The 23,945-nt window shown below is 39.3% G+C and overlaps 1 protein-coding gene across 2 annotated transcripts in view; it reads left to right on the top strand.

Moving 5' to 3' along the window:
- LOC122987342 (aldehyde dehydrogenase, mitochondrial-like) overlaps positions 1–23,338 on the top strand; it is a 43,230-nt gene extending 19,892 nt beyond the window's left edge. For both annotated transcript variants that reach the window (XM_044359166.1, XM_044359165.1), the window contains 6 exons: positions 8,677–8,779; positions 12,439–12,623; positions 15,191–15,355; positions 20,215–20,372; positions 21,603–21,717; positions 23,164–23,338. In XM_044359166.1, coding sequence (XP_044215101.1) covers positions 8,677–8,779; positions 12,439–12,623; positions 15,191–15,355; positions 20,215–20,372; positions 21,603–21,717; positions 23,164–23,196 — 759 coding nt within the window. In that variant the 3' untranslated portion in view covers positions 23,197–23,338. The remainder of the gene's footprint in view (positions 1–8,676; positions 8,780–12,438; positions 12,624–15,190; positions 15,356–20,214; positions 20,373–21,602; positions 21,718–23,163) is intronic.
- Positions 23,339–23,945: the final 607 nt, after the last annotated feature.

Below are 23,945 nucleotides of genomic sequence, written 5' to 3'. Positions count from 1 at the left end.
CAGCTAGTGAGTTTTCGCCCCTTCCTAAACGCCTCTGACAGGCATTGAGTGTATCTGTCCACAGAACTGGCTGTCTGTCCAGCCTTCACCAGGCTAACTGCCAGCTGAAATTTACTGAACCAAAATAGTTTGCATGCTGACTCCACGGGAAGAAATAAACAGTGTTTGTGCTTATTGATTCATTGGTTTTATTTCCTCGCCCACTGTAGCAAGTGAATTTGCGTGTAGTGAAACCGGGTCTAATTGGTGCTTCCTCCACAGGCTCCACTTCACTCGCTGCCCGACAGACCTGCTGTTTCTTCCCACTTTAACCTGAATAACAAACCAGGTCTTGATGCTCCGGTTGGATCCAAATGGAGAGCCGGGGCTAGCTGAGAGGCTAGCGGAGCGTTAGCCACAGCATGACTTGAGGGAAGCACAGCCAGTTAGCCTCCGCTAGCCTCCCAGCTAGCCCCGGCTCTCTGTCCGTGGAGGTGCTGTGGTGTTCAGCTACACAGATAGGAAACCCCTCGGCTGACAGGATTTACCACTCTGTTTGAAAAAACTTTTTCTTCTTCTTCTTTTTGGTTTATAACAGCGGTTGGCAAACAGCGTATTAGGTGCATTACCACCACCCTCTGCTTCGGACTGTGGACCAAAGATTAAATCCTACACATTAATCCTGTCTGTCTAATAAACTCAAAGAAAACTACTGCTCCACCCACTTAGCATCATCAAAGTTTTAATGCTGAGCTCCGGAACTCCAGTCTTCCTAAGTTATTCCCTCATATATTGTCTTTCTTGATCATTAGTACAATCTATTATTGCATGTGTAATAGTCTCCTCAGCCAGGTGGAAAAAAAATATGTGCATACAGTGCTGCCTGAAAGTTTGTGAACCCTTTAGAATTTTCTGTATTTCTGCATAAATATGACCTAAAATGTGATCAGATATTTACACAAGTTCTAAAACTAGATATAGTGAACCCAATTAAACAATCATCTTTTTCATTCATTTATTGAGGAAAATTATCCAATGTTACATATTTGTGTGTGGCAAAAGTATGTGAACCTCTAAGATTATCATTTCATTTGAAGGGGAAATTACAGCAGGGTGTTTCAATCAATGGGATGACAATCAAGCGTGAGTCTGGGAGGCCCTGCCTTATTTAAAGAAGAAAAATCTGGGTCTTCATTATCAAAGTCTGAACACAGGTTTGTGGAAGTGTGTCATGGCTCAAACAAAGGAGATTTCTGAGGACCTTAGAAGAAAAGTTGTTGATGCTCACCAGGCTAGAAAGGGTTACAAAACCATTTCTAAAGAGTTTGGACTCTCAGGACTGTCAGGCAGATCGTGTACAAATTGAAGATATCCAACACCATTGTTACCCTCCCTAGGTGTGGTCGAACAACAAAAATCACACCAACAGCAGGCATGTATACACAGACACTAGTCCGGGAGGCCACAACGGACCCCAGGGTAATGTCTAGGAAACTAAAGGTCTCTCCTGCAGTGGCTACAGTCAATGTTCATGAGTCCATCATCAGGAGAGCATTGAACATCAATGGTATGCATGACAGAGTTGCGAGGAAAAAAGCCACTCCTCTCCAAAAAGAACATTGCTGCCATCTACCTTAACCCATCTGTGAAACATGGTGGTGGTAGTATCATGGTTTGGGCTGCTTTGCTGCCTCTGAACCAGGACAGTTTGCAATCATTGATGGAGCTATGAGTTCTGAGTTGTACCAGCACATTCTACAGGAAAATGTCAAGGTATCCGTCTGTGAACTGAAGTTCAACAGAAAGTGGGTCATGCAGGAAGACAACAACACTAAAAACACAAGTTGTTTTACCAGAGAATGGTTAGAGCAGAAGAAAGATAATGTTTTGGAACGGCTGAGTCAAAGTCCTGACCTTAATCCTAAAGAAATGCTGTGGAAGGACCTGAAGCAGGCAGTACATGCAAAGAAGCCCACCAACATCCCTGAGTTGAGACTGTTCTGTAAGTAGGAATGGGCTAAAATTCCTCCAAGCCGATGTGCAGGGCTGATAAACAGTTACCGGAAATGTTTGGTTGAAGTTATTGCTGCAAAAGGGGGTCACACCAGTTACTGAAAGCAAGGGTTCACATACTTTTGCCTCCACAAATATGTTAGATTGGATAATTTTCCTCAATAAATAAATGAAAAAGATGAAAAAAAGATTTTTTTGTCTCTTTTGTTTAATTGGGTTCACTTTATCTAGTTTTAGGACTTGTGTAAATATCTGATCACATTTTACGTCATTTATGCAGAAATACAGAAAAATTCTGAAGGGTTCACAAACTTTCAAGCAGCACTGTATATCAGCATTGGCAATTGGCAAAAATGAGAGTTAAAAAGTAATCATGATAAATAATTGTGATCTCAATATTGACCAAAATAATCATGATTATGATTTTTGCCATAATCGAGCAGCCTTAGTTCTTATTGATTCCCAGTTTCGATTCCAAAAAGACGTCAAATGTTTAGATTAGAACAAAAATATCTTTATTCTTTTAAGCGTTTTTGACTTTCATTGTTTCATTAAAATAAGTACATTCAAAGAATCTTTAACTGAACATTCTGCTCTTGTTGAGTGCTATCTGTCTCATTTTGCCCTTAATGACATAGTGTACTGTCACTGTAAAGGTCAATTCATGGACTTGCGCATGGACACAGAACAGTATGTGGCTCCGTTTGTACTTTTTTTGGAGGTCTGCGGACACAGACATCACATGTTCGCACTAGTAAACGGGATTACAGCATGATAACTTTCCAGAGTTGCAAAATCCAGTCTGTGAATATTACGGCTGGTGACTCAAAACATTGGGGAGGACAGGAGGAAAACCAACAAGGAATCTTACAACAAACAGCATCATACTACATCATTGTCCCCCACCTGATGAAATCGGAGGGGTTGGGGGCAATTTTATATGCCAATAAAACAATTTGCTTTCAAAAACAAAAACCCCTCAATGGTGAAAAGGCTGCTTCTTTAAAGACATTTAACATATACATATTGTTTCTAAACAAAGAAGTGCTCATTTTAGCCATGAAGTGGTTCAGAAAGTGTCATTTTACCAAAGTGAAATTCAAATTTATAGTATTGTTCTATTGTGACAACAGATTTATGTTCTCATCAAAAACAAACAACATATCACATGATTTACATGTTTCCTATGTATTTTCTTAGTGTACAGAAATATATGAAGTACCACAAAGCTTATAATGTGACAGAGGTACAGATCAGCGCTGAACATTAGAATGACTGAACACTAAAACATTCACAATGTAAAAGTGTAGGTTCACATCAGAAAGTATTAATGCATGTATTAAATACATAACTTACACACTCTTATCTATATGCACGGCATACAAAATATAGTCTACAAAGCTGACATGTTAACACTTGTTGTTCTAGTTACTTTAAGCTTATTACTCAATATACGGCTCAGCTTAAAAACGAACTGAAGAAATTGTCACAACAAGCCGCTAGACCTCCTGCACACTCATTCACAAATCACACATCATCAGGTGATTGAACAACCACTCAATTAGAACGAGATCAATTCCAAATGAATGAGTGAGTCCAGACAGCTCACTGTAACTTCAACAAGCGAACTACCCACAGCACATTGTATGATCTCTGCTGCATTCTCATTAAGGAGATAAATTCACACAACAGCCACAGAAACATTTAACCATCAGAGATGAAATTAGCGACCAAAGAGATAGAGAGAGAGAAGCTGTATCTGACTCATGTTATCTGATGTCGTCTTCTTTCTATCATGGAGGTGAAGTATCCATGTCATAATGTCCATTTGTGGCTGTTGGTCATCTTGTTTGTTAGTTCACAGAGCTTAGTGGCTGCTGGTTAATTCGTCTGATATCATTAGCAACAATGACAAACAAGTTAACTCTCCTGGTTGTTTCTCCGGTTGCTTCCAGGGGGCGTCCTGCTGCTGCTGCACCACACAGTCCACATCCATTCTCCCGTTAGCTTAACAACAGTCCTAACCATTCCTTCCATGGATGTATAAAGAGTCTTTCAGGGCTGCTACAACAAGCCAACTGTTGAGTTGGATAACGCAATGAGCTATCTACTGCTCGTTATCTACTGCTGCTACTCTGCCTTACAGTGGAGAGAATTGAAGATGAAATCTGGAAACTATCATTGCACCAACGCAATGTCAATATTGCATTCTGGTTGTTGATTGGTTAGGGAGGACGTCCTCCCTTGGAGCATCATTTTACGTATCTTGGCCAATCATAGATTAGCATGAAAAAAAACTAAGTTCATTAAATCGATGTAAGAGATCTGTAGAGGACAGCAGGCACCCATCCTCCTCTGCCCCCAAGAGTTATTTTTTGAAAACAAGAAGACAACTTAAAGGAGCCTTGCTGGTAATGTAATCCATGCATTCTGGAGCCTCTCTATGCACCCTGGACTCAAGAAGTGATGGCATACAACTGGGGGTCACTCATCAGGATGGGGAGAGGGTCAGCTCACCCCCCTGCCAACTCTGCTATCAGGCTGGTCCAGGTTTTCAAATGTAAACATCGGATTAGACATTAAGCAAGACCATCTGTACATCCATCTCAACATCGAAGGAAGAGGAGCTTCTACCCTCGGGCCACCGGGATCCTGGATGGGATTGCTATGTAGGACTGTCCTCTGAGGCCGTTTATTGTACCACAGAGCATGCCTGTCAAAAACTGTGTCAAGTTCAAAGCAGTTTTTCATCAGAAAAAAGACCTGAGCTGTGTTTCATGTGTGCTTCAAAGTGCTTTTTGGACTACTGTTGATACTTACTGCTGTATTGCTTGAGCGTGTCTGTCTGGCCAGAGCAATCAACGTTGATGGAAAACCTGGGACACCAAGTGATTGGGCTTGGAAAAAATGCTGGCTCATGGCCAGTTGACACTCCTACAGTGAGTTTTCATCATAACTTACTGCAATATTTTGTAATCTATTCCTCTGTCCTGCGGCATGGACAAGCCCAGGTGCTAGAGCGAATCACTGATCCAGTGGACCAGTCATCTGCCACACTGTTTTGGAGAATAGCAGGTCTCCTCAACACTGTGAGGGGAAGATTTAATGTTAGGATACAGATAAAATCTAAAAATAAAAATAAAAAATGATCGTCGTTCAATGAAAATTTTTGGAAACTAGTGAAATCTAGAGATCCTGCGCTGAGGGAGGCAACTAAAACTAGAAGAGACACTGACATGCTGATGTATAAAGGTAAGAAACCAAGTTATCCAAGAGCTAAGAGAAGCTAAATCTTGTTTTTATCTCAATTTATTGAATGAGGCAAAAGGCAACAGTAAATTGATCTGGAAAAACATTGATAATCTCACAAGGAGGACCCAAAATTTTTAGGAGATTTAAACTCAAAGTCCAGGGAAAGTTAATTGAAGGTCATCTTATTGTTGCTTCTGTCTTCAATAATTTTTTTCTTGAGTCTGTATATGAGTTAGGAAAAGGAAACTGGATATTGTTCCTATAGATGCTACAGGCCAGGTTTTCAAGCTGGTAGAGACTAATGAGTTACAAGTAAACAAAATCATCAGCTCCTTAAAAAGCTCCAAAAGTAGAGGTGCTTTCCAATTTGACACTATGTTTGTCAAATCACACAAAGATATTTTAACTCCCCCTATTGCTCATTTAATTAACTTGTCTTTTAAAGACAACTCCTCTCCTGATGCCTGTAAATGTGCCATTGTCACACCTATTTTTTAATCTGGAGACTGCCTTGAAGCCAGTAACTACAGACCAATAAGTATACTGCCAATACTCTCAAAGGTTGCTGAGGAAGTCATTAAACAACTGACAGCGTTTCTTAATACAAGCAATTTTGATCTACATTGTATGCAGTTTGACTTTAGAGCAAATCATTCCACCAAAACAGCTACCTTGCACTTAATAGAGCAAATTAAATCAAGACATGACAAAGGAATAGTTTGTGCTGTATTTTAACTTCTCATCTAGAACACTGACATGGATGTCTTCATATTTATCTAATAGGATACAATGTGTTGAAGTTTGTGATGCACTGTCTAGTGACATGAAGTGCACAATGCATGTTCCACAAGGGTCAGTGTTAGGTCCCCTATTATTTAGCCTATATATTAATGATCTCTCTCAACAGTGTCATGATGTAGAACTACAAATGTATGCAGATGACACCGTTGTGTACACACATGCAAAACAGCTGAGTTAGATGCTGCTAAGCTAACAATTGCATTGGAAAGGATCACACATTGGATTGATCAATCATGTCTGAGTCTAAATGTAAACTAAACAAAAGGTATGTTTTTCTCTAAAACCACGGTACAACTTCCTAACGCTGATATTCTCATCAACGGTTAAAAGATTGACATACTTAGTGATTTTAAATATCTTGGTGTGACACTGGATCCAAATTTGAACTTAAAGAAACATGTTAAAAAAAGTTAAAACCATAAAGTACAACTTAGCAACTTTTAAACATATTAGGAACTGTCTTTCTTTGAACGCAGTCAAGATATTTATGCATGCTATGATTCTTTCCCATATGTCTTATTCCAGCACATGTTGGGGGCAGGCTGGAGAAACAGCCATAAAACCTCTTGAATCCTTATACAAACAAAATCTAAAAACTCGACAAAAAGCCAATGCATTTCCATCACTGTAGGGTACTGGAGAAATACACTTTACTGAGCTTTGAGAATTTTAGATTATTCTCAAATTTGTGCCTAGCTTATAAAATTTTAAATGGTTTGGCCCCTCCTCCACTATGTGACTTTGTGAACACTCGCTCAGTAAGTTCTGTTAGATCCTCCAGAATATCCTCTATGCAAGATTGTACCATACCATTTCGTGGCACTGCATTTGGGCAGTCAGCTTTCTCTGTGAAAGCTACAACTCAGTGGAATACCCTACCTGATGATATGAAGAGCTGCATCAGTACATTCAAAACCAAATTAAAGAATCTACTAAAAACCACACAGCTCTGTAACGTTTGTGGGTGATGAGAAACAAACCTTTGCTCTCTATGGTTACTAATTTCTCTCTATGGTCACTAATTTCTCAATGAATTGAATTGAATTGAATGATAAATGTGTTTATTGGAATACATTGGCATACATATTGTACATCAATATCCACTTTATGGCAGTACAAGATATTTGACAAAGCAGTTAACACAGTATTTAACAAGGAATTTAGCAGGGTATTTAAACTGAATTTGCAACTTTACAATGACTAGGACGTGGACCACTACTCTTCATCTGCATCTGTTTATTCTCCACACTCACTCCTCTCATCATTGCTACTACTATCATCTGAACAGTCATGAAGTGTGAGCTGCTTGGGCAAAGGGGGAAGGGTATCACACACTGGTTGGCACTTCCCATTCATAAGTTCCTAGCCATGACCATGAATGGGAGAGGGATGCTTGTGCAGATCACAATGGAGCTGGCAATATGCAATATAGTTTGTCCACTCCACATGAAGATCCATTGAGTTGTCATCAGGTAGCAGACAGGTTGTACACCTCTTCTTGAGTTTATTACAATTGTTTTTTGCTGTTGAACGCACAATATGTAATTTCAGCCGCTAGGGGGCTCTCAATCAAAACAATAACAAAAGACTGAGTGTGATGACGTTGTGAAGTAGCGTGGGATCATGGGAGTTGTTGTCTTCATTGTTAAACAACCAGCTTCTCTGGGATAGGATTACTTCAGTGTTCATCGTTCAGGATGTTTTTACTGGGAGCCGCAGAGGTCTCCTCCTCTCCAAAACAAACGTACACGCAGATTAAAATTGGTAAAAATACTGAATGAAGCTGTTTCACCTAAAAAACAAAACAAAAACAAAAAAACAATGTTCCTCCGACGATGTTGGGCGGTGTGTGAATGGGTGAATGTGATTTGTAGTGTAAAAACGCTTTGAGTGGTCGGAAGATTAGAATGGCCCTATACAAGTACAGTCCATTTACCATTTACAAAAGGAAGCACTCTTTCAACTCTTTAGTGACCTTATTACTGAACTTATCATTCAGATAGATTTTCGTAATTTTTGTTTGGGCAACGTTGCTTTCACAGAAATTACAAATTTCAGATTTTGTCAAGGGAGCCAGTCACACTAGAACCAGCACTGTGTCTGGTCATAAATATAGTAATATTTCAGCATCAATAGTGCCCATCAAATTGTAAAATAGTCTGCTGAAGTCAGCACCTCAGATACGTGTTTTTACTACAAGGAATCAAGTAATGAAAATGGCAATTCCCATTTCAGGTGAAATCTACATAAAATCTCTCTCATGCCTTCCATGTAATGCTTGCTGTGCAGCAAAATACTGAGTGTGCATGTCAGTCAGTACATTTACATACACTCAACAGATTCCAGGGAGAAATCACATTACACTGATAATCACAGATGTTTGTATGGACTTTAATAACCTACTGTAATATTCCTAATAAAGTGCTGTGTGTGTGTATGTTTAGAAAAATGTGTTTATTTATACCCTACACTTGTTAACAAACTTCTTTCTAATTTATCCATTTGGCTAATGGCAACTTGCTGTGTCATTTTAAATAAGATGTTTTAACACTAACTTCTCCATCAATAAAAATTGTTGCAGCTGAAGTGAAGGTGTCACAATCTCTGTCTTTGCCCGTCTGTGTCCATCAGGTTGGTCATCTAATCCAGCAGGCTTCAGGCAGCAGCAACCTGAAGAAAGTCACTCTGGAGCTGGGAGGAAAGAGTCCTAATATCATCCTGTCTGATGCCAACAGTATGTATTCTGTCTGTGTGATGTGGTGTTCAAAGCTGCAACATACTGTATGCTGTGTTTGTATGTTTTACAGATGAACCTGCCTCAGTCACATTCAAATCAAGGGTGGATTACCAACCAGGCAAAACAGGCAACTGCCTGCAACTGCAACTACCCCTCCTAAAGCCCCCAGTTCGCTTTGGGGCAATTAGTTTGTTGTAATTCGACTGTAACTTTGTTTGGGAATATGTACACTAAATACACTAAAGCACAATATCAAATGACATGAATGTTTCAGCTGATATTGGGCTTTTGTGACATGATGCACATCGCTAAAATAGCTTGTGTGTAATCATACAGCCAACCTTGGGCTATGTCCCATTCCACCCGAGGAATACTGTACACAATGCACAGGGCCCCCAAGCAGATTTATCTGACTTATAATTCTAATATGAATATTGGTCCTTGGACCAAAGTCTGGTCTTTTTATTTAAATGCAGAGGTGTTTCTCAAACTTTGTGATGACTGTTTGGTATTGACTGGTTCTTTATTTAAAAGGAAAATGTCTATTGTAGAGATTAGTGGGTGCACTGCTCACACAAAGTGTAACAAAAGCTGAAAGAGCTGATCAAATTTTCTGAAACACATGTGAATCTCTAAAACAAGTGAGTTGAAACTTTGAAAGGAGAGTGTGAAGTGAAGCTGAATTTATTACACATTCTGAAAACTTTTCAAATTTACTTTCAGTCTTTCATATCTTTGCTTAACTTGTATGTATTGTGGGGGGATATTTTCCTCATATTAATGGCAATGATTGACTATTTATACATAAGAATACAGGCAGCCAGGGAACATGTTCCATGTTCCATGTTCCAACATGTTCCATGGTGTATTAGAAGTTATGAATGACTGATGGTGAAATGTTAATGATAACGTAATTAACGGGGAATTAGTTAAGGCTGGGGTAATTTAACTGACCAACTTCTCTAAGAAATTAACAAGAGAGTTCAATTCAAATGACAACAACTCTTAATCATGAGTTAGATGGAGCAGGAGTAGCGATATTTAGCCTACTGAGCCTACTTAGCCTATTTAGCCACCTACTGTGTGTCCTCAGATGACTCAGCAGGAGACTTAGCTGTTCTCCGCAGCGTTAGGGAGGGAAACAGCTGTTCTGCACCGGGGTTTACCAGCGGAGTTTCCGCTCGTGACCGTTATGGGAGTCTTCAAAAAACAGTGTTGTGATGGTTTCTTCAGGTAATTCTTCGAAACATCACAGGCTTCACCATTGTGTGGAGGCAGGCTGATCTTATGTAGCTGTCTCTGATAACACGGTGTTGAAGATATCTTGATCTGTGGAGAACGGGTTGTTTTAATTGAAATTTCTGACTGACTTTCTTCTAAATAACTCGAAAAATAATCTCACCGGCCAAACGAAACTATACTTCAAGATACTAAGCGGGAAATAATTTCAATTTAAGATTTGTTTGACTGAAGTTACAATACTGCACGTAGCTTATAGAAAAAGAAAGTTAACTTAGGAGATCACATGATACAAAAGAAAAAGTACAGAGAAAGTTAAAAATTTATTTTTGATGCAACGTGTGTCTCCTTGGAGATGTAAAGGAAAAAGCAGAATGAGTGTAGCCAGTACGCTGTTTTTATCAAGGCTGGCGCTAAGATGGGTGTGTGTGGGTTGAGATAGATATTCTCCCACGCAAAACAGAAAATCCTTTGTCTAAGAGAAAACATGTGATCTTCTCTGAGTTGATTAAATTTCAACTGCAACATTTCACCATGATCATCCACATTTAAACATGAATTGCATATGTACAATACATTACTCAATGTTCAGAGACACACATCTATAATGTAATCACCATCACAATACCTGAGTTAAATCCTTTGATTCGGTTAAAAATAAAAATGTAGTCTTTGTTGGCTATACATCCATTAACAGGGCCTCACACAAAAGTTAACAATCATCAGTGCAGGTTAATTAAAAGATACTATAGTTATTTAACAACTTACTTCTCATATAAGCTCACATACTTTATAACTACTAGTGTTAATTCTTAACTTATCAAAGTAATTCTTCATACATACCACATTCCCACTAAGTTATATAGAGTTTAAGGGCAATTTAATAGATCACAATAAGAAAACATTATACATCATATATCAGCAGAGGTCTTTCCTCAACATTCAACCTCACTGAAAATTGTCCATCAGATGGCACTGTGGTTCCATCACTATGTAACAATTAAAACTAGATATCTCTATCTCATCTATACTTTGTCACAGAAAGATCAAAGTTGGACTGGTTTGACAGGCATTACTTTGTGACCAATAATATATAGATTATAAGATGGTTATATACTTAAGAAACATTGAATCAAACTTTTGGCTTTAAGGAACACAGAAATTCAAGCTAAAACTTAACTGAATTTATGCACAGGTCTGGACTATCTTTATCTGAAGTCACACCAGGGTGAAAAATAACAGGGGAGGATGTGCTTTTGAATGTGGGTATATGTGTATGTATGAGATTAGAGGATGAAAAGACAACATAAAATACAGGTAGAGTTGTCCCAACTCATCAAACAAACTGATGAGGTTTCACTATGATAAACAGTCTCTCTGCATTTTTTTCCAAGGAAAAGGTCCTTCAATCTGGTATCCTCTGAAACTTGTGTTGATAAAGAATGTAGCAGTTCTTAATTAGTGTCACAAATTTCACTTGGAATTGTCCCACACAGTTTGGGGGATGGGATGGTTCTGTGAGGAGTCAAAACTGACACTTTAATGTGAAGAAAGGGTTCTCAGTTTACCTGAGGGCATTTCCAGATGAAGTTGAATATACATCCATATCCTTGAAGTTAGGGGTTATTTTTGATTGAGCCTAGACCTTCTTTGGGCTCTTTTGGGGATTGCATGAAACACAAAGATAAATACTGGTTCTCCTACACCCCAGCCCCTGTCACTTTCTGAAACGGACAAGCTGACATTCATAACCACTAGGGGTGTGCCTGAATACAAATACATTATTTGGCAAAGCAGAAATAGTGGGTTCTTAACCAACATTTATTTTGTACAAATATTTTAAAATAACTTGTTTTCGGGAAAAAAAAAAACATGTCAAATACGAGCGCGCAGGTCGGTTACATCGCTATCTTAGTCTCTCTCCTTTGCTCTACTGTTAAGTCTATCAGCAGGTCTCAACTAGGGGAGTCACATCAACTTGCTACATGATGCACATTTCCTTATTTGGACATCACTCCTGGAGTTGGGGGTGTTCACCAGAGATAAAGCTAAGCTACTGACGCGCGAAGTGCTTATAAGGGACTCTCCATAACCTGTTGTTCCCCTTCTCCTTTCCACAAAGTGAGGTTGTAAAAAAAAAGGCAGCAAATGAAAAGTGCAAAGCAAGAATTGCCTTTGAAGTTCTTCTGTACACATTACATATCAATCAATCAATCAATCAATTTTTATTTATATAGCGCCAAATCACAACAAAAGTCATCTCAGGGCACTTTTCACATAGAGCAGGTCTAGGCCATACTGATGGGTGATACAGATTACTGTACAGATTACTGTATATTGGAGGAATATTCTAGTGTTGTTTACTTCTAAGAATGTTTTGCATGTGTTAATGTTGTCTCTGTCTTTCTGTCATCCAGTGGAAGACGCAGTAGAGCAGTCCCACTTTGCTCTGTTTTTCAACCAAGGCCAGTGCTGCTGTGCTGGATCTCGGACCTATGTCCAAGCAGACATCTACGATGAGTTTGTGGAGCGGAGCGTTGAGCGAGCTAAGAGACGGGTGGTGGGGAACCCTTTTGACTTAAACACCGAGCAGGGACCTCAGGTAACACATACACTCACACACTGGTATTCTGTTGATTGTAGCAAGGTCATTTTGAACTAAACATAGCACAAAAAGTAAGGAAATTTGTGTTTGGTAGATTATTTCTTTGTTGTAACAATGCTTCTTGGCAATAAATCTTATATCGTTCCCTACTTCCCTTTTAAATGGTGCCACATTTGTAAGGAACATGCATTTGTGGGATGAGCAGCAGAGCTGAGTATGTGGGTTGCGCCCATGAAAAATATGCCAAATCTTCTCTGCTGCAAGTCAGCCATCGTGGTTGTGTTGGTCACTCTGGCACGAACAGCCTGCCCAAGCCGATCCCACAAGTTTTCAATGGGGTTGAGGTCAGGACTGCTGACAGGCCATTCCATCCCCTACACTCCCAAATTCTGGAGGTAGTCTCTGATAAACCCCACAAACCGACAAATGCTGGTTGAAGAATGGGATGCCATCCCACAGCAGTGTGTGACCAGGCTGGTGACCAGCATGAGGAGGAGGTGCCAGGCTGTTGTGGCTGTGTATGGTTCTTCCACACGCTACTGAGGCTCTTGTTTGTTAAATGAATAAATTGTTATATTGCCAATATGTCTTGTTTCTTCAAACTTCAATCATCCAATCCACCAAACACCAAACAAGAGTCAATGGCAGAATAAGCTGTTTGGCATTGGCAGAGAAGATATGGCATATTTTTCATGGGTGCAACCCACATACTCAGCTCTGCTGCTCATCCTACAAATGCATGTTCCTTACAAATGTGGCACCATTTAAAAGGGAAATAATCAGGCTATCCAACAGTATGAGACTTATTGCCAAGAAACATTGATACAACAAAGAAATAATCTACCAAACACAAATTTCCTTACTTTTTGTGCTATGTTTAGATCATACCACTTACCCATGCTAACAAAACACCCCATTTATCTCACTTTTTAAGAGCAGACTCCCACATAATTATACACCCTCACACTAATATGAAACAGCTTTGTTTATATCATTGTGAGTTGTATTTTGTGACCAATATTTTATTGATTTTCCCTTTTTAGAAGGGGAAAACAATAATGAAAAACATGCAAAGAAAGAATTTTTTTTGTGTATATATAACACAAAAAATATATAAGTGTGTATATATATACACATACATACACCTACCAACACACACACAGAATACATAGAACAAAAAGTTCATAGAGCTCAGAAAAACATCAACTCTTAAAGTCCCCCTCCACACAAAAATAGGTTTTTCTTTTCTCTTTTTTTCTTTCGTCTTTCACCTTCAGTTGGATGTTGTTCTCTTCTCAGTGCAGTATTATGTATAAGCAGAGTTTGTTTTCACATTAATCTGCTGGAGGAGGAAAGTTTCTGACAGATTGTTGATATTTGAACTAAACACCCAAACAAATGCACCCCTCCCTTTGTGCTCCTTTAGTAGCACCACCCCCTAAATTCATGGATATGCATTGCCAAGGCAACAACCAAAAGAGAAACATGGCGGAATCCAGAGCGATGTCAGCTGTAGAGTCACTGCTGTTCCTCTCACAATTTATCATTTCACTTATCATTCATGTCATGTGAGCATAACAGTCCATCCACACTCTCCGCCTCTTCTCACTTCTCACTTGATCTGCGTTCAGCATCTCTGTCCACAGAAGCAGCCGTCTGTCAGCTGCAGCTCCTGGGGAGCTGAGAGGACAGCAGCTAGACAAACTGCCTCCACCAGGCTGACTGACACTGCCAGCAGAAATTTACTGAAACAAAATGGTTTACATGAAATCAACAGTGTTTTGAACTTATTAACCATATCAATGAATCAATAAATACAAACACATATACAGTGGGATATTTGTGTGATTTAAACAGCTGCCTGCTCAGATTACGCTTCTCTAAATGTGACAGAAACAGACTTGGAACGTAAAAAATGCAGGGGGAAGCGTATGTGTTCTGTGAGAAAACTCTTCAATGGAAATTGGTCACAGCCTCTCTCTCCCACCATTCAACGGGTGCTGGAGACAGAAGACTGTCATGGCCTCACACAGACAGCTGCTCTGATGACTTCCCCCTATCCTGTGCACGAGTATGAACGCCCCCTGCTGCTGATTGGCCGGAGTAGTGTTGTGTGGCTCACTCAAAGCCACAGTGTTTACAGGCCTATTTAGGAGATATTTGCTGAATTTTACAAAAAGTATATTGGACTAGAATCGCTAACTCTACCTTTTAAATATGAGTTTAAGGCATGTACCTACAAGCAGGATATGTTACATCACAACTAGTTTGGAGCCAATCGTGGTCCAGTACGCAACTCACACAAGTGTGATGTGGAAACTTGAAGCCTCCAGTGCACATACACTGAGAATGGAAGTTCATAGATTCTGGATTTTTCAGTGTGTGAGAAGCAGTAGATTCATTGTAAGGATTTTTAACAAGGTAATTGAACTTCTTTGTGGAAATCCCATAATATAAGGTGTTGAAGAGCACATTCAGTGCTCAGACTACTGGAGAGTACTCTGTACTCTGGCATGTACTCTCACACACACTTGATGCTGTTCCCTCTGTGATGACCTGTTCAGGTGGATCAGGAGCAGTTCAGCAAGATTCTGGGCTACATCAGCACTGGGAAGAGAGAAGGAGCCAAGCTGATGTGTGGAGGAGGAGTGGCTGCTGACAGAGGATACTTCATCCAACCTACTGTGTTTGGAGATGTCCAGGACAACATGACCATTGCTAGGGAGGAGGTAGGATAGCAGAGTCAGTGGTTTACCTCACCAAGAAGTTAGTTCAAATTATTTCTTTTTAATATTTATTCACTCAAAGAGTTCTAATTAGAGATGTCCTGAGCGATATCCAGGCATATTTTAAAGGATTGTATTGGCTAAAATAAAACATGAAATGCAGATCCTTTCATTACACACTCACTGTGTTTTGTCCACCTCAGCCTGCTAGTTTTGTAGCGATGCTCTCCTTTACAACAGCCAGTGCAGCATTTCACTGCACACTAAAAATCATTCAAATTAAATTTTTACCTAGTTTGGGTCAATATAGCACTAACACAACATTGGGTTAACTTTAGCAATCTGTTATTTTGACCCAGTGTTACACACAACAAGCTTTAGCTAAGACGGTCACAAATGTGTTGTGTCTTGTACAAAACCATGTGTATATGACATTCAAAAGATACACAAGTTATTAACATAACATAATAACAAATTGTGACATGTAACTTTAAAAACAGTAGATTATAACAAGCTTTAGTTTGGATAAATAACCCAACAGATAAATACTCATGTTAAATTTAGTGTTGAATAAAAAAATAACACTAAAACTGGTTCAAAACAACCCCTTCTGTTGAGTGGCTTTCTGGGTAACATTAACCCAGTTTTGTATTGGTGCTATATTGACCCAAATTGGGTACATTTTTAACCCAGTGGTTTTTAGTGTGTGCAGTTATGACTGAAAATTAGTGTGTGTGAATATGGAAAATTATTTGGATACATGAAGTGACTCTGAGTTCTGACACCTACATGTAGACTGGCAAAATAGATTGCTGAACAGCATCTCTAATTCTCTCTTTCTCATTGACATTCAGCCAGTAGCTTCTCATTTTTAGCCAGCACTGAGCATCATTTTCACTGGTTAATGACAAGCGTCGCCAGCAGCAGATCATATCAGCCGTCACTAAATAATGTTGATACCAGGGGTAACTGAATAATGGGAAAATGAAACTGTTGTTGATTGCTGTTGTTGGTTCATGTGCTCTCTGCAGTTGATGTCTGAACTCATCAAAAGATCATTTGAGAATAAGCTCTATAGGTCATAGAGAAATGGTTCTCATATCGTTTTAAAGCTCTTCTCCAGCTCTATATTTTACTTTCTACTATGTTAACCCCAAAATGAACGATAACAGTGTTATGGGTGATTATAATCTTGAAAGTTGAATTGTAAAAAAAAAAAAAAATTTTTAAATGGGTAAAATTTTCATTAAAGTTAGGTTATAATGTCATCAACCTCTCCAGAAAGTTTGGTCTTTGGTTTTTGCGTCATTGCCAAGATGTCATTACTTATCTGAAGTAGCATCACATCACTACTGGCCTCTCAACTACTGGCCAATAACCTGCCTCTGTACAACATGGAAGCTCCTGTCAGGCATCATAGCGGCTAAGATGAATAGGCACATGGCCCAATGCATGAGCAAGTCAAGCCAAGCCCCAGCTACTGGTCGATAGAGCAGTCACCCAAGACTGCAAGACCAGGCAGACCAACCTGTGCACCACCTGGATTGACTACAAGAAAGCCTACATCTCAGTGCCACAGACATGGATACTGGAATGCTTGAAAATTTTCAACATCAACAGAACACTAAGAGTCTTCATCAAGAACTTAGTGGGGCTGTGGAAACGACTCTAGAGTAGGCTTGCCGCGCTGGTCGATGTTACCGGTGTTTCGTGGTGTTGGGACATACACCAATTACATGACTTGCCCACCGCCCATACCGTAGTTTTGCTTTTGTCTATTGAAACAAACACATGCACTTCATTTTCACGTATCAGTGCCCACGTTCATCAAATACAAAAACCCCAACTTGTAAAGTTGTGTGTTATCAATACTTATTCGGACGAGAGATCCTACAATTATAAACTGACTGTCTTTCGGGAGCATCTGCAGCAGCATCAGAGTCGCAGCAAAAAGTAGCAGAGTGAGACGTCTGTTCTCCATCCTGCTGCTGTAAACAAATGTAACGCTAGCTGTTAGTGGGCAGCTACTCTCATGTCTCCGGGTCTCAGTGCTTGTTTTCGGCAACAACTCGCCCAGTGGCGGTCGTCCTCTGGCTCGTCCCCGTCTGTGTGTGCCGCAGCCCGGCTGTACACTGACGACCTGTTTGCAGCAGCCAGAAGCCTGCCGTCACTAACTCTTAAATAAGGGGAAGATCTAAACAAAAAATCTAATGTTAAAGATCAAATTAAGCGCTCTACGGATGAGTGTCATTGACTAATATCTGATTTTGTAAAATGTCCGGTGTAACCGGTAATACCGGTGTTGTCACAAGTTTATTAGTCGGTGGGAAAATTTCCTCACCATGGCATCCCTACTCTGGAGGCCAAGTCAAAACTACCATCGAGGGCGGCATATACCAAGGTGATGCACTATCTGCGCTGCTGTTCTGCATAGACCTGAGCCCCCTCAGCCAGATCATCACAAAGAGTGGCTATGGACACCGTTTCTAAAGTGGAACAACCATCAGTCACCTCCTCTGCATGGATGGCTCATTCCTGGCATACAAGCTGTATGCCAGGAAAGAGCAAGACATCAACTCACTGATCCACATCACCAGGATCTACAGCAATGACATCGGAATGTCATTCGGACTAGATAAATGTGGTCGGATGGTATCAAAGAGAGGGAAGATGATCAGAACTGGGACAGGGACCGTTGGGTCCCGGGCACTTTCGTGCTTGGACCCTAATAATCTTTACAAAAACACAATAAAGAGCAAAAACAACATAGTGTGCGAGCTGCTTCAGAGCTCTCACACAATAATATACAGACGAGTGTCAGGCCTGAATGCTTGACCACTACAGTGAGGGAATCAGGTGGCTCTGTTATGACTTGGGGGGGCATTTACTGGCGTGGTTTGGGTCCACTTGTCCCCTTAGAGGGTAGGGTCACTGCAAATCAATAGTTCAATGATCAAAATCAAGTTATTCTGAGTGATCACCTGTATTCTATGATGAAAACATTTCTATTCTGATTGGAGTGGTCTCTTCCAGGATGACAATGCCCCAATTAATTGGGTACGAGGGATCATTGAAGACCTATGGGAAATTGTGGACTGACGTGTTAGACAGCACTTTCTACCACCATCATCAAAACACCAATTTAGGGAATATCTTTTTGAAGAATGGTGTTGATCCCTTCAGAAAAGTTCCAGAGACTTGTAGAATCAATGTCAAGGCTGAGGAACACCATTCTTCAAAAAGATATTCCCCCATTTGGTGTTTTAATGATGGTGGTGGAGAGCACTGTCTAACACATCAGTCCAAAATCTCCCATAGGTGTTCAATTGGGTTGAGATCTGGTGACTGCAAAGGCCATAGCATATGATTCACATCATTTTCATACTCATGAAACCATTCAGTGACCCCTTGTGCCCTACAAATTGGAGCATTGTCATCCTGGAAGAGACCACCATAATATAGTGTGTGAGCTGCTTCACAGCTCTCACACAATAACAATAAAGAGCAAAGATAACATAGTGTGCTTTGCAGCTCTCACACATCTAGAAATGCATTTCTTGCGGAAAATGCTGACCACTCGGAATGGTCAGAATGCTGAAAGCTGAAATAAATCGCAAAGCTATGATTTGCTGCCTTTCAGTTTGAGTGGAAAAATAAAAAGGATTATATTGTCTATATTTCTGTAACTTTTTCAGCATTACCCTTTTTTCCAAAAATTACATTATTAATACTTTGAAAAGGAAAGGGGATATTTTTTAACAATGAAGAATAATTGAAAAAGGAAAAGTCATCAAGTGGGCCCATCTGGGATCTCCATAAATAACATTCTTCTTTTGATCAAATAACCTTTCCCCTGTTGTCTCTCTTGCCAGTGCCTGTATATTTATTTAATCAATTGATTAACTGATTTGATTAATTGACTGGTGCCCTGCCTCTTCCTTTATGTTTTTCTCCATGTGTTTTAATCTAGTCTAATCCTGTAGTGTCTCCAAACAACAACTTTGTTCTGTTCACAGTGAAAACATGAGCCATTGTTTGAGATGTTGTCTATTATATTTATACATCTTAATACATGTCTGGAGAGGATCTTTAAATGTCGGGTACATTCTTTTTTGTTTTTTAGATTTTTATGTCATTCTGTAACTTCACATTAGTGTTCAATATGTATTCAAATATGGAAATTCTAATTTTGGTCAAAGTACATATATTTTAGCATCAAAATCATCAGCGCTCTGGCTCTAACCCGTGTCAGTGGTTTTTGCTAACGGCTGAGTGGACATTTCCATTTGAAAAAAACATAGAGGAATGCAGGTGGAGTCATCCTTTAAGAAATATTTCAGCCGCATGTTTTTATTCTTTTTAAAGCACTTTGGAACCTTGTTAACAAATGTTATCTTATTCTTCTGTTAAAGGATAAGGCTGCCAAATTGTGATATTTTATATTGTCAACAAATCTCATGTGCAGAGAAAGAACCAAACAATAGACCTCCATTGCCCAAAAACTATTAAAAACACAATGAGCCACAGACAAGACAATGTTTACGGTAGCTGGGCAATCTTCCTTTATACAATAGTACATACATTTAAAATACTCAGAAGACAGAGCAGCATTTCTGATCTAGATCATAAGTGTTTTAGCTTCCAACTGTGTTTCCCCGTTTCCTCCTATTTATTTACTGTTGTTTGTCCACTTAAGGTTTTTTTTGTTTTGTTTTGTTTTGTTTTTTTGTTCTGCCTGGAACAAAAGGCTGGTTTGTTGGTTTCTGTGGGTGTATGGCTGAAGGGGTTGGTGATGTGTCTAACATTAATTGTTGATTGAATTGATGTTAACGTATGAATATTCTCCTGTCTGTCTCTTGCAGATCTTTGGTCCAGTGATGCAGATCTTGAAGTTTAAAACACTTGAGGAGGTGGTAGAGAGAGCCAATGATACTAAGTATGGTTTAGCAGCTGCTGTGTTCACTAAGGACATTGATAAGGCTCACTATGTCTCCAATGGGCTCCGTGCTGGCACAGTCTGGTAAGAGTGCCATTACTAAAATCATTACTGTGCAAACAATATTATGTATACTGCAGATATTCATGGCTAACCTTAGGGGAGCTATTTGGCCTTCTGGTCTTCGTTCAGCCATCTACTTATTGAATTATAATCCTTTCCAATCACTTATTGAAATTTATTTGGTGCAAGTAACTAAACGCTAAAATAATTACAACTCAAAGATGTCTAATTAGCTTTTGTTGGCTGAGAAAGCAGAAAAACCACAGTTTTAGTGGCAGCATAACTAATGTCCAAAACCTGTATGTACAACCTGAAAATTAGATGAGATGTGTCCTATCTTAAGAATGGGACAAGACCATGGCTGTTTCAAAAGCTGTGGTTGTTGGTTGCTGCTCCATCAGAGGAAAATATATTAAATATTCATAAAATGTATCTACACCATTCAGTTAACAGCTATAGCCCACTGAATTTCACCCTCTACTTACTCAAATGCGGGTCCTCATTTAGAACTATGAATAGATAGAGAAGAGCTGCAACTGTTTGGTCCTTCATGAAGTACATAAACAGGCAGTCAACTCGCACTTGTATAGTTGTGTTACAGAGTAATGTGTCTTCACTCACAGTGTCTTTACTGTGAGTGGGATATAGGGGATACTCGACTTGATGATTAAATTGTGAGTGTATCATTATACCTTTATCCCATTATACCCCCACCAAAGAGAAAACCAATCTTATCTTATTATTGTTGTTTTTAGTCTTTGGAGCAGTTTCTAATCAGACTACTCTAAGCATTGTCTTTGTGGTCAAGGAACATGTCACCCAGTGCAGTGGTGTGGCTCACTGATGTGTTTTTAATAGTTTTTGGACAACAGAAATACTGCAGCAGCCATTAAAGGCGGGAACAAGACTTATTGTAATATTATATACACACTTAATATTTTTGTGATAGTATTTGGATACCTAAAAATGAAGATGTTTGAATCTGTATTCATTGAATGTTCTATGTTACTTTTCTGAATTGTGTATTCAGGGGCTGTGTATTAGTTGTAACCTAGTGTTCAGACTGCCATATGTTTTACATATTTACCAAATTTATATCATTTGAGTTTATATATTATTTACATCATCTGCGTATGTGTGTGTGTGTTCCCTGATGGTTCATGAATTGATAATTACATAGCCTTTATGTTTTTATGTAAATTGGGAACTGATAACATTCTGCATCTTGTCTGTGTGTGTGTTCCCCTGCAGGATTAACTGTTATGATGTGTTTGGGGCTCAGGCCCCATTTGGAGGTTATAAGGCTTCAGGAAATGGCAGAGAGCTGGGAGAGTATGGTCTGGACAACTACACAGAAGTCAAAACAGTAATTATCAAAAATATATATGTAAATATATATATATATATGTGTGTGTGTGTGTGTGTGTGTGTGTGTGTGTGTGTGTGTGTGTGTGTAAATATATATATAATTTAAGTATTTGAGGCTTATCAGGTGAATCTCTCTGAGCTTGATAATGCTAATATGCTAAAATGTAGACAGATCAGATGTATCTACTAGCATCCGATGCTATCTACTAGTTATTTGTCCTTAGTACAATCAGTATCATTGCTAGCAATCCTTGAGAATTTTGGGATGGTTATTTTTGAATTGTAGCCTTTCAGTATACCACTATACAGTCTAGGAACTAAATTTGCCCACTTATCTAATGGGGCGGCTATGGCTCAGGAGGTAGAGTGGGTCACTAATCGGGAGATCGGCGGTTCGATTCCCGGTTCCTCCAGTCCACATGCCGATGTGTCCTTGGGCAAGATACTTAACCCCAAATTGCTGCTGATGGCTGTGCCATCAGTGTATGAATGTGTGTGAGTGGTAAGTTTCCTCTGATGGGCAGGTTGGGACCTTGCATGGTAGCCCCTGTACCCATTCAGCATATGAATATGTGTGAATGGGTGAATGTGATTTGTAGTCTAAAAGCGCTTTGAGTGATCGGAATACTAGAAAGGCGTTATACAAGTACAGTCCATTTACCATTTATCTACAATTTTAAGTTAAATCCAAGAAATGGTTTAGTTTAAAAATTAGATTTCTGAACCTGAGTGAATGAGGTCTAATTAGGGTTTTTTTTAATTATGTGGACATTTGTAAACCTTTCAAAAAAAACAAGATTAATTTAAAATGAAATTGATCTTTTTGTAGTAAGCCCATTTTATATGTGTAAGACGTGATTGATTTTGGGAAGATTTGTTTTGTAGATTTTATCTTATTTTGGTATTAGTTGTTGGGATGTTTTATATGATTTGATTGATGGTTCATGATTTGATAAATATATATCCTTCATATTTTATATAAATTGGGAACTAGATAACACTCTGTATCTTGTCTGTAGTGTTTATACTGTACAGTGAAGTGATGTGTTGAGTTTCTTGTTGGTGTTCTGTGGTCGCACTGTTTTATTAAAGTAGACACGCTCCTCTTATGAAGCTGTCCCCGTGCTTTTACTTACCCACGACCCAAAATTTTGTTTTATCAAAGTAATAATTAATGCTAACTTGCACCAGCATTACATATGTTTAACGCTACGCTTTTCAACACATACAATAGTAAAAGTTTGGATACACTTTCTTATTGTGTCCAAACATTTGACTGGTACTGTATACCATGGAAATTTGAAGTTGCCTGCAATGGGTCTGGGTCTATTTCAGTAAATGATTATATACCAAGATACATAAATTCTAATTAAAATTCTTCACCTCTAAATTTCTCTACCTTTTAAATTCTGTGAGTAAACCATCTTTTTGTCTGTGTTGTCAGGTGACCATCAAGGTACCACAGAAGAATTCTTAAACATGTACAGTGAGCCCAGCCAGCAGCTGATTGCTGTCAACCAGGAAGCAGCTGAGAGGGAACATGTCTATTTGTAATCTGTGGGAGTCTTTGATTCGTGGTTTCTAATTTTAAATAATAATAAATGCATTTGAGACACTCAGCTTGCTCTGTCATCTTTGTGTATTACTTACATGAAAGGTTCATGCAGGGGATAACTTTAAAATATTTCAATGAAAATTTCTATTTTCACGTTATTTTGTGGGGTGCTCAGCTCACACAGTTTTTACCTTCACCATAAGTTATATTCATGGCACTTTAAACCAAAACCAACTTATTCATCTCATCACAACCTACAAATTATATGCTGACACCCCTGACCTAAATTCAACAGGAAGTCCGCAATTAGCCTTTCTAAATTAAAGCTGCAAGCAGCGTTGAACAGGCCCTCGCACCTTCGCGTACGTCGGGGCGCGGCGTAGTCGAAGGGCTTCTGTCACAGGCATGTAGATGTCTTCAGACCCGGGCTGTTTTCAGACAGGGCAGGAAGGAGTTAAACATCACTTCCTTTGTCCACTATTTAGCCTGCTGCTGGGGCTGCTTCGCTGCAATTTCGTGGGGGGTGCTATTCAGCCAGTTCGCATCACTGATGGAATATTGTCATGTAGACGTGTTCAGGATGGGACTCTTATCAAACATGTAAAGTTTTGTCCAGATTGGAGCATGTACAGTAAAGTTATAGCAACTTCCTCTGTCATGCGAAGCATCAA

Source organism: Thunnus albacares, chromosome 8, assembly GCF_914725855.1.
Source record: "Thunnus albacares chromosome 8, fThuAlb1.1, whole genome shotgun sequence".
Taxonomy (NCBI): domain Eukaryota; kingdom Metazoa; phylum Chordata; class Actinopteri; order Scombriformes; family Scombridae; genus Thunnus; species Thunnus albacares.
Note: the sequence above shows the minus strand (reverse complement) of the source record. Positions and strands in the feature narration are given on the sequence as shown.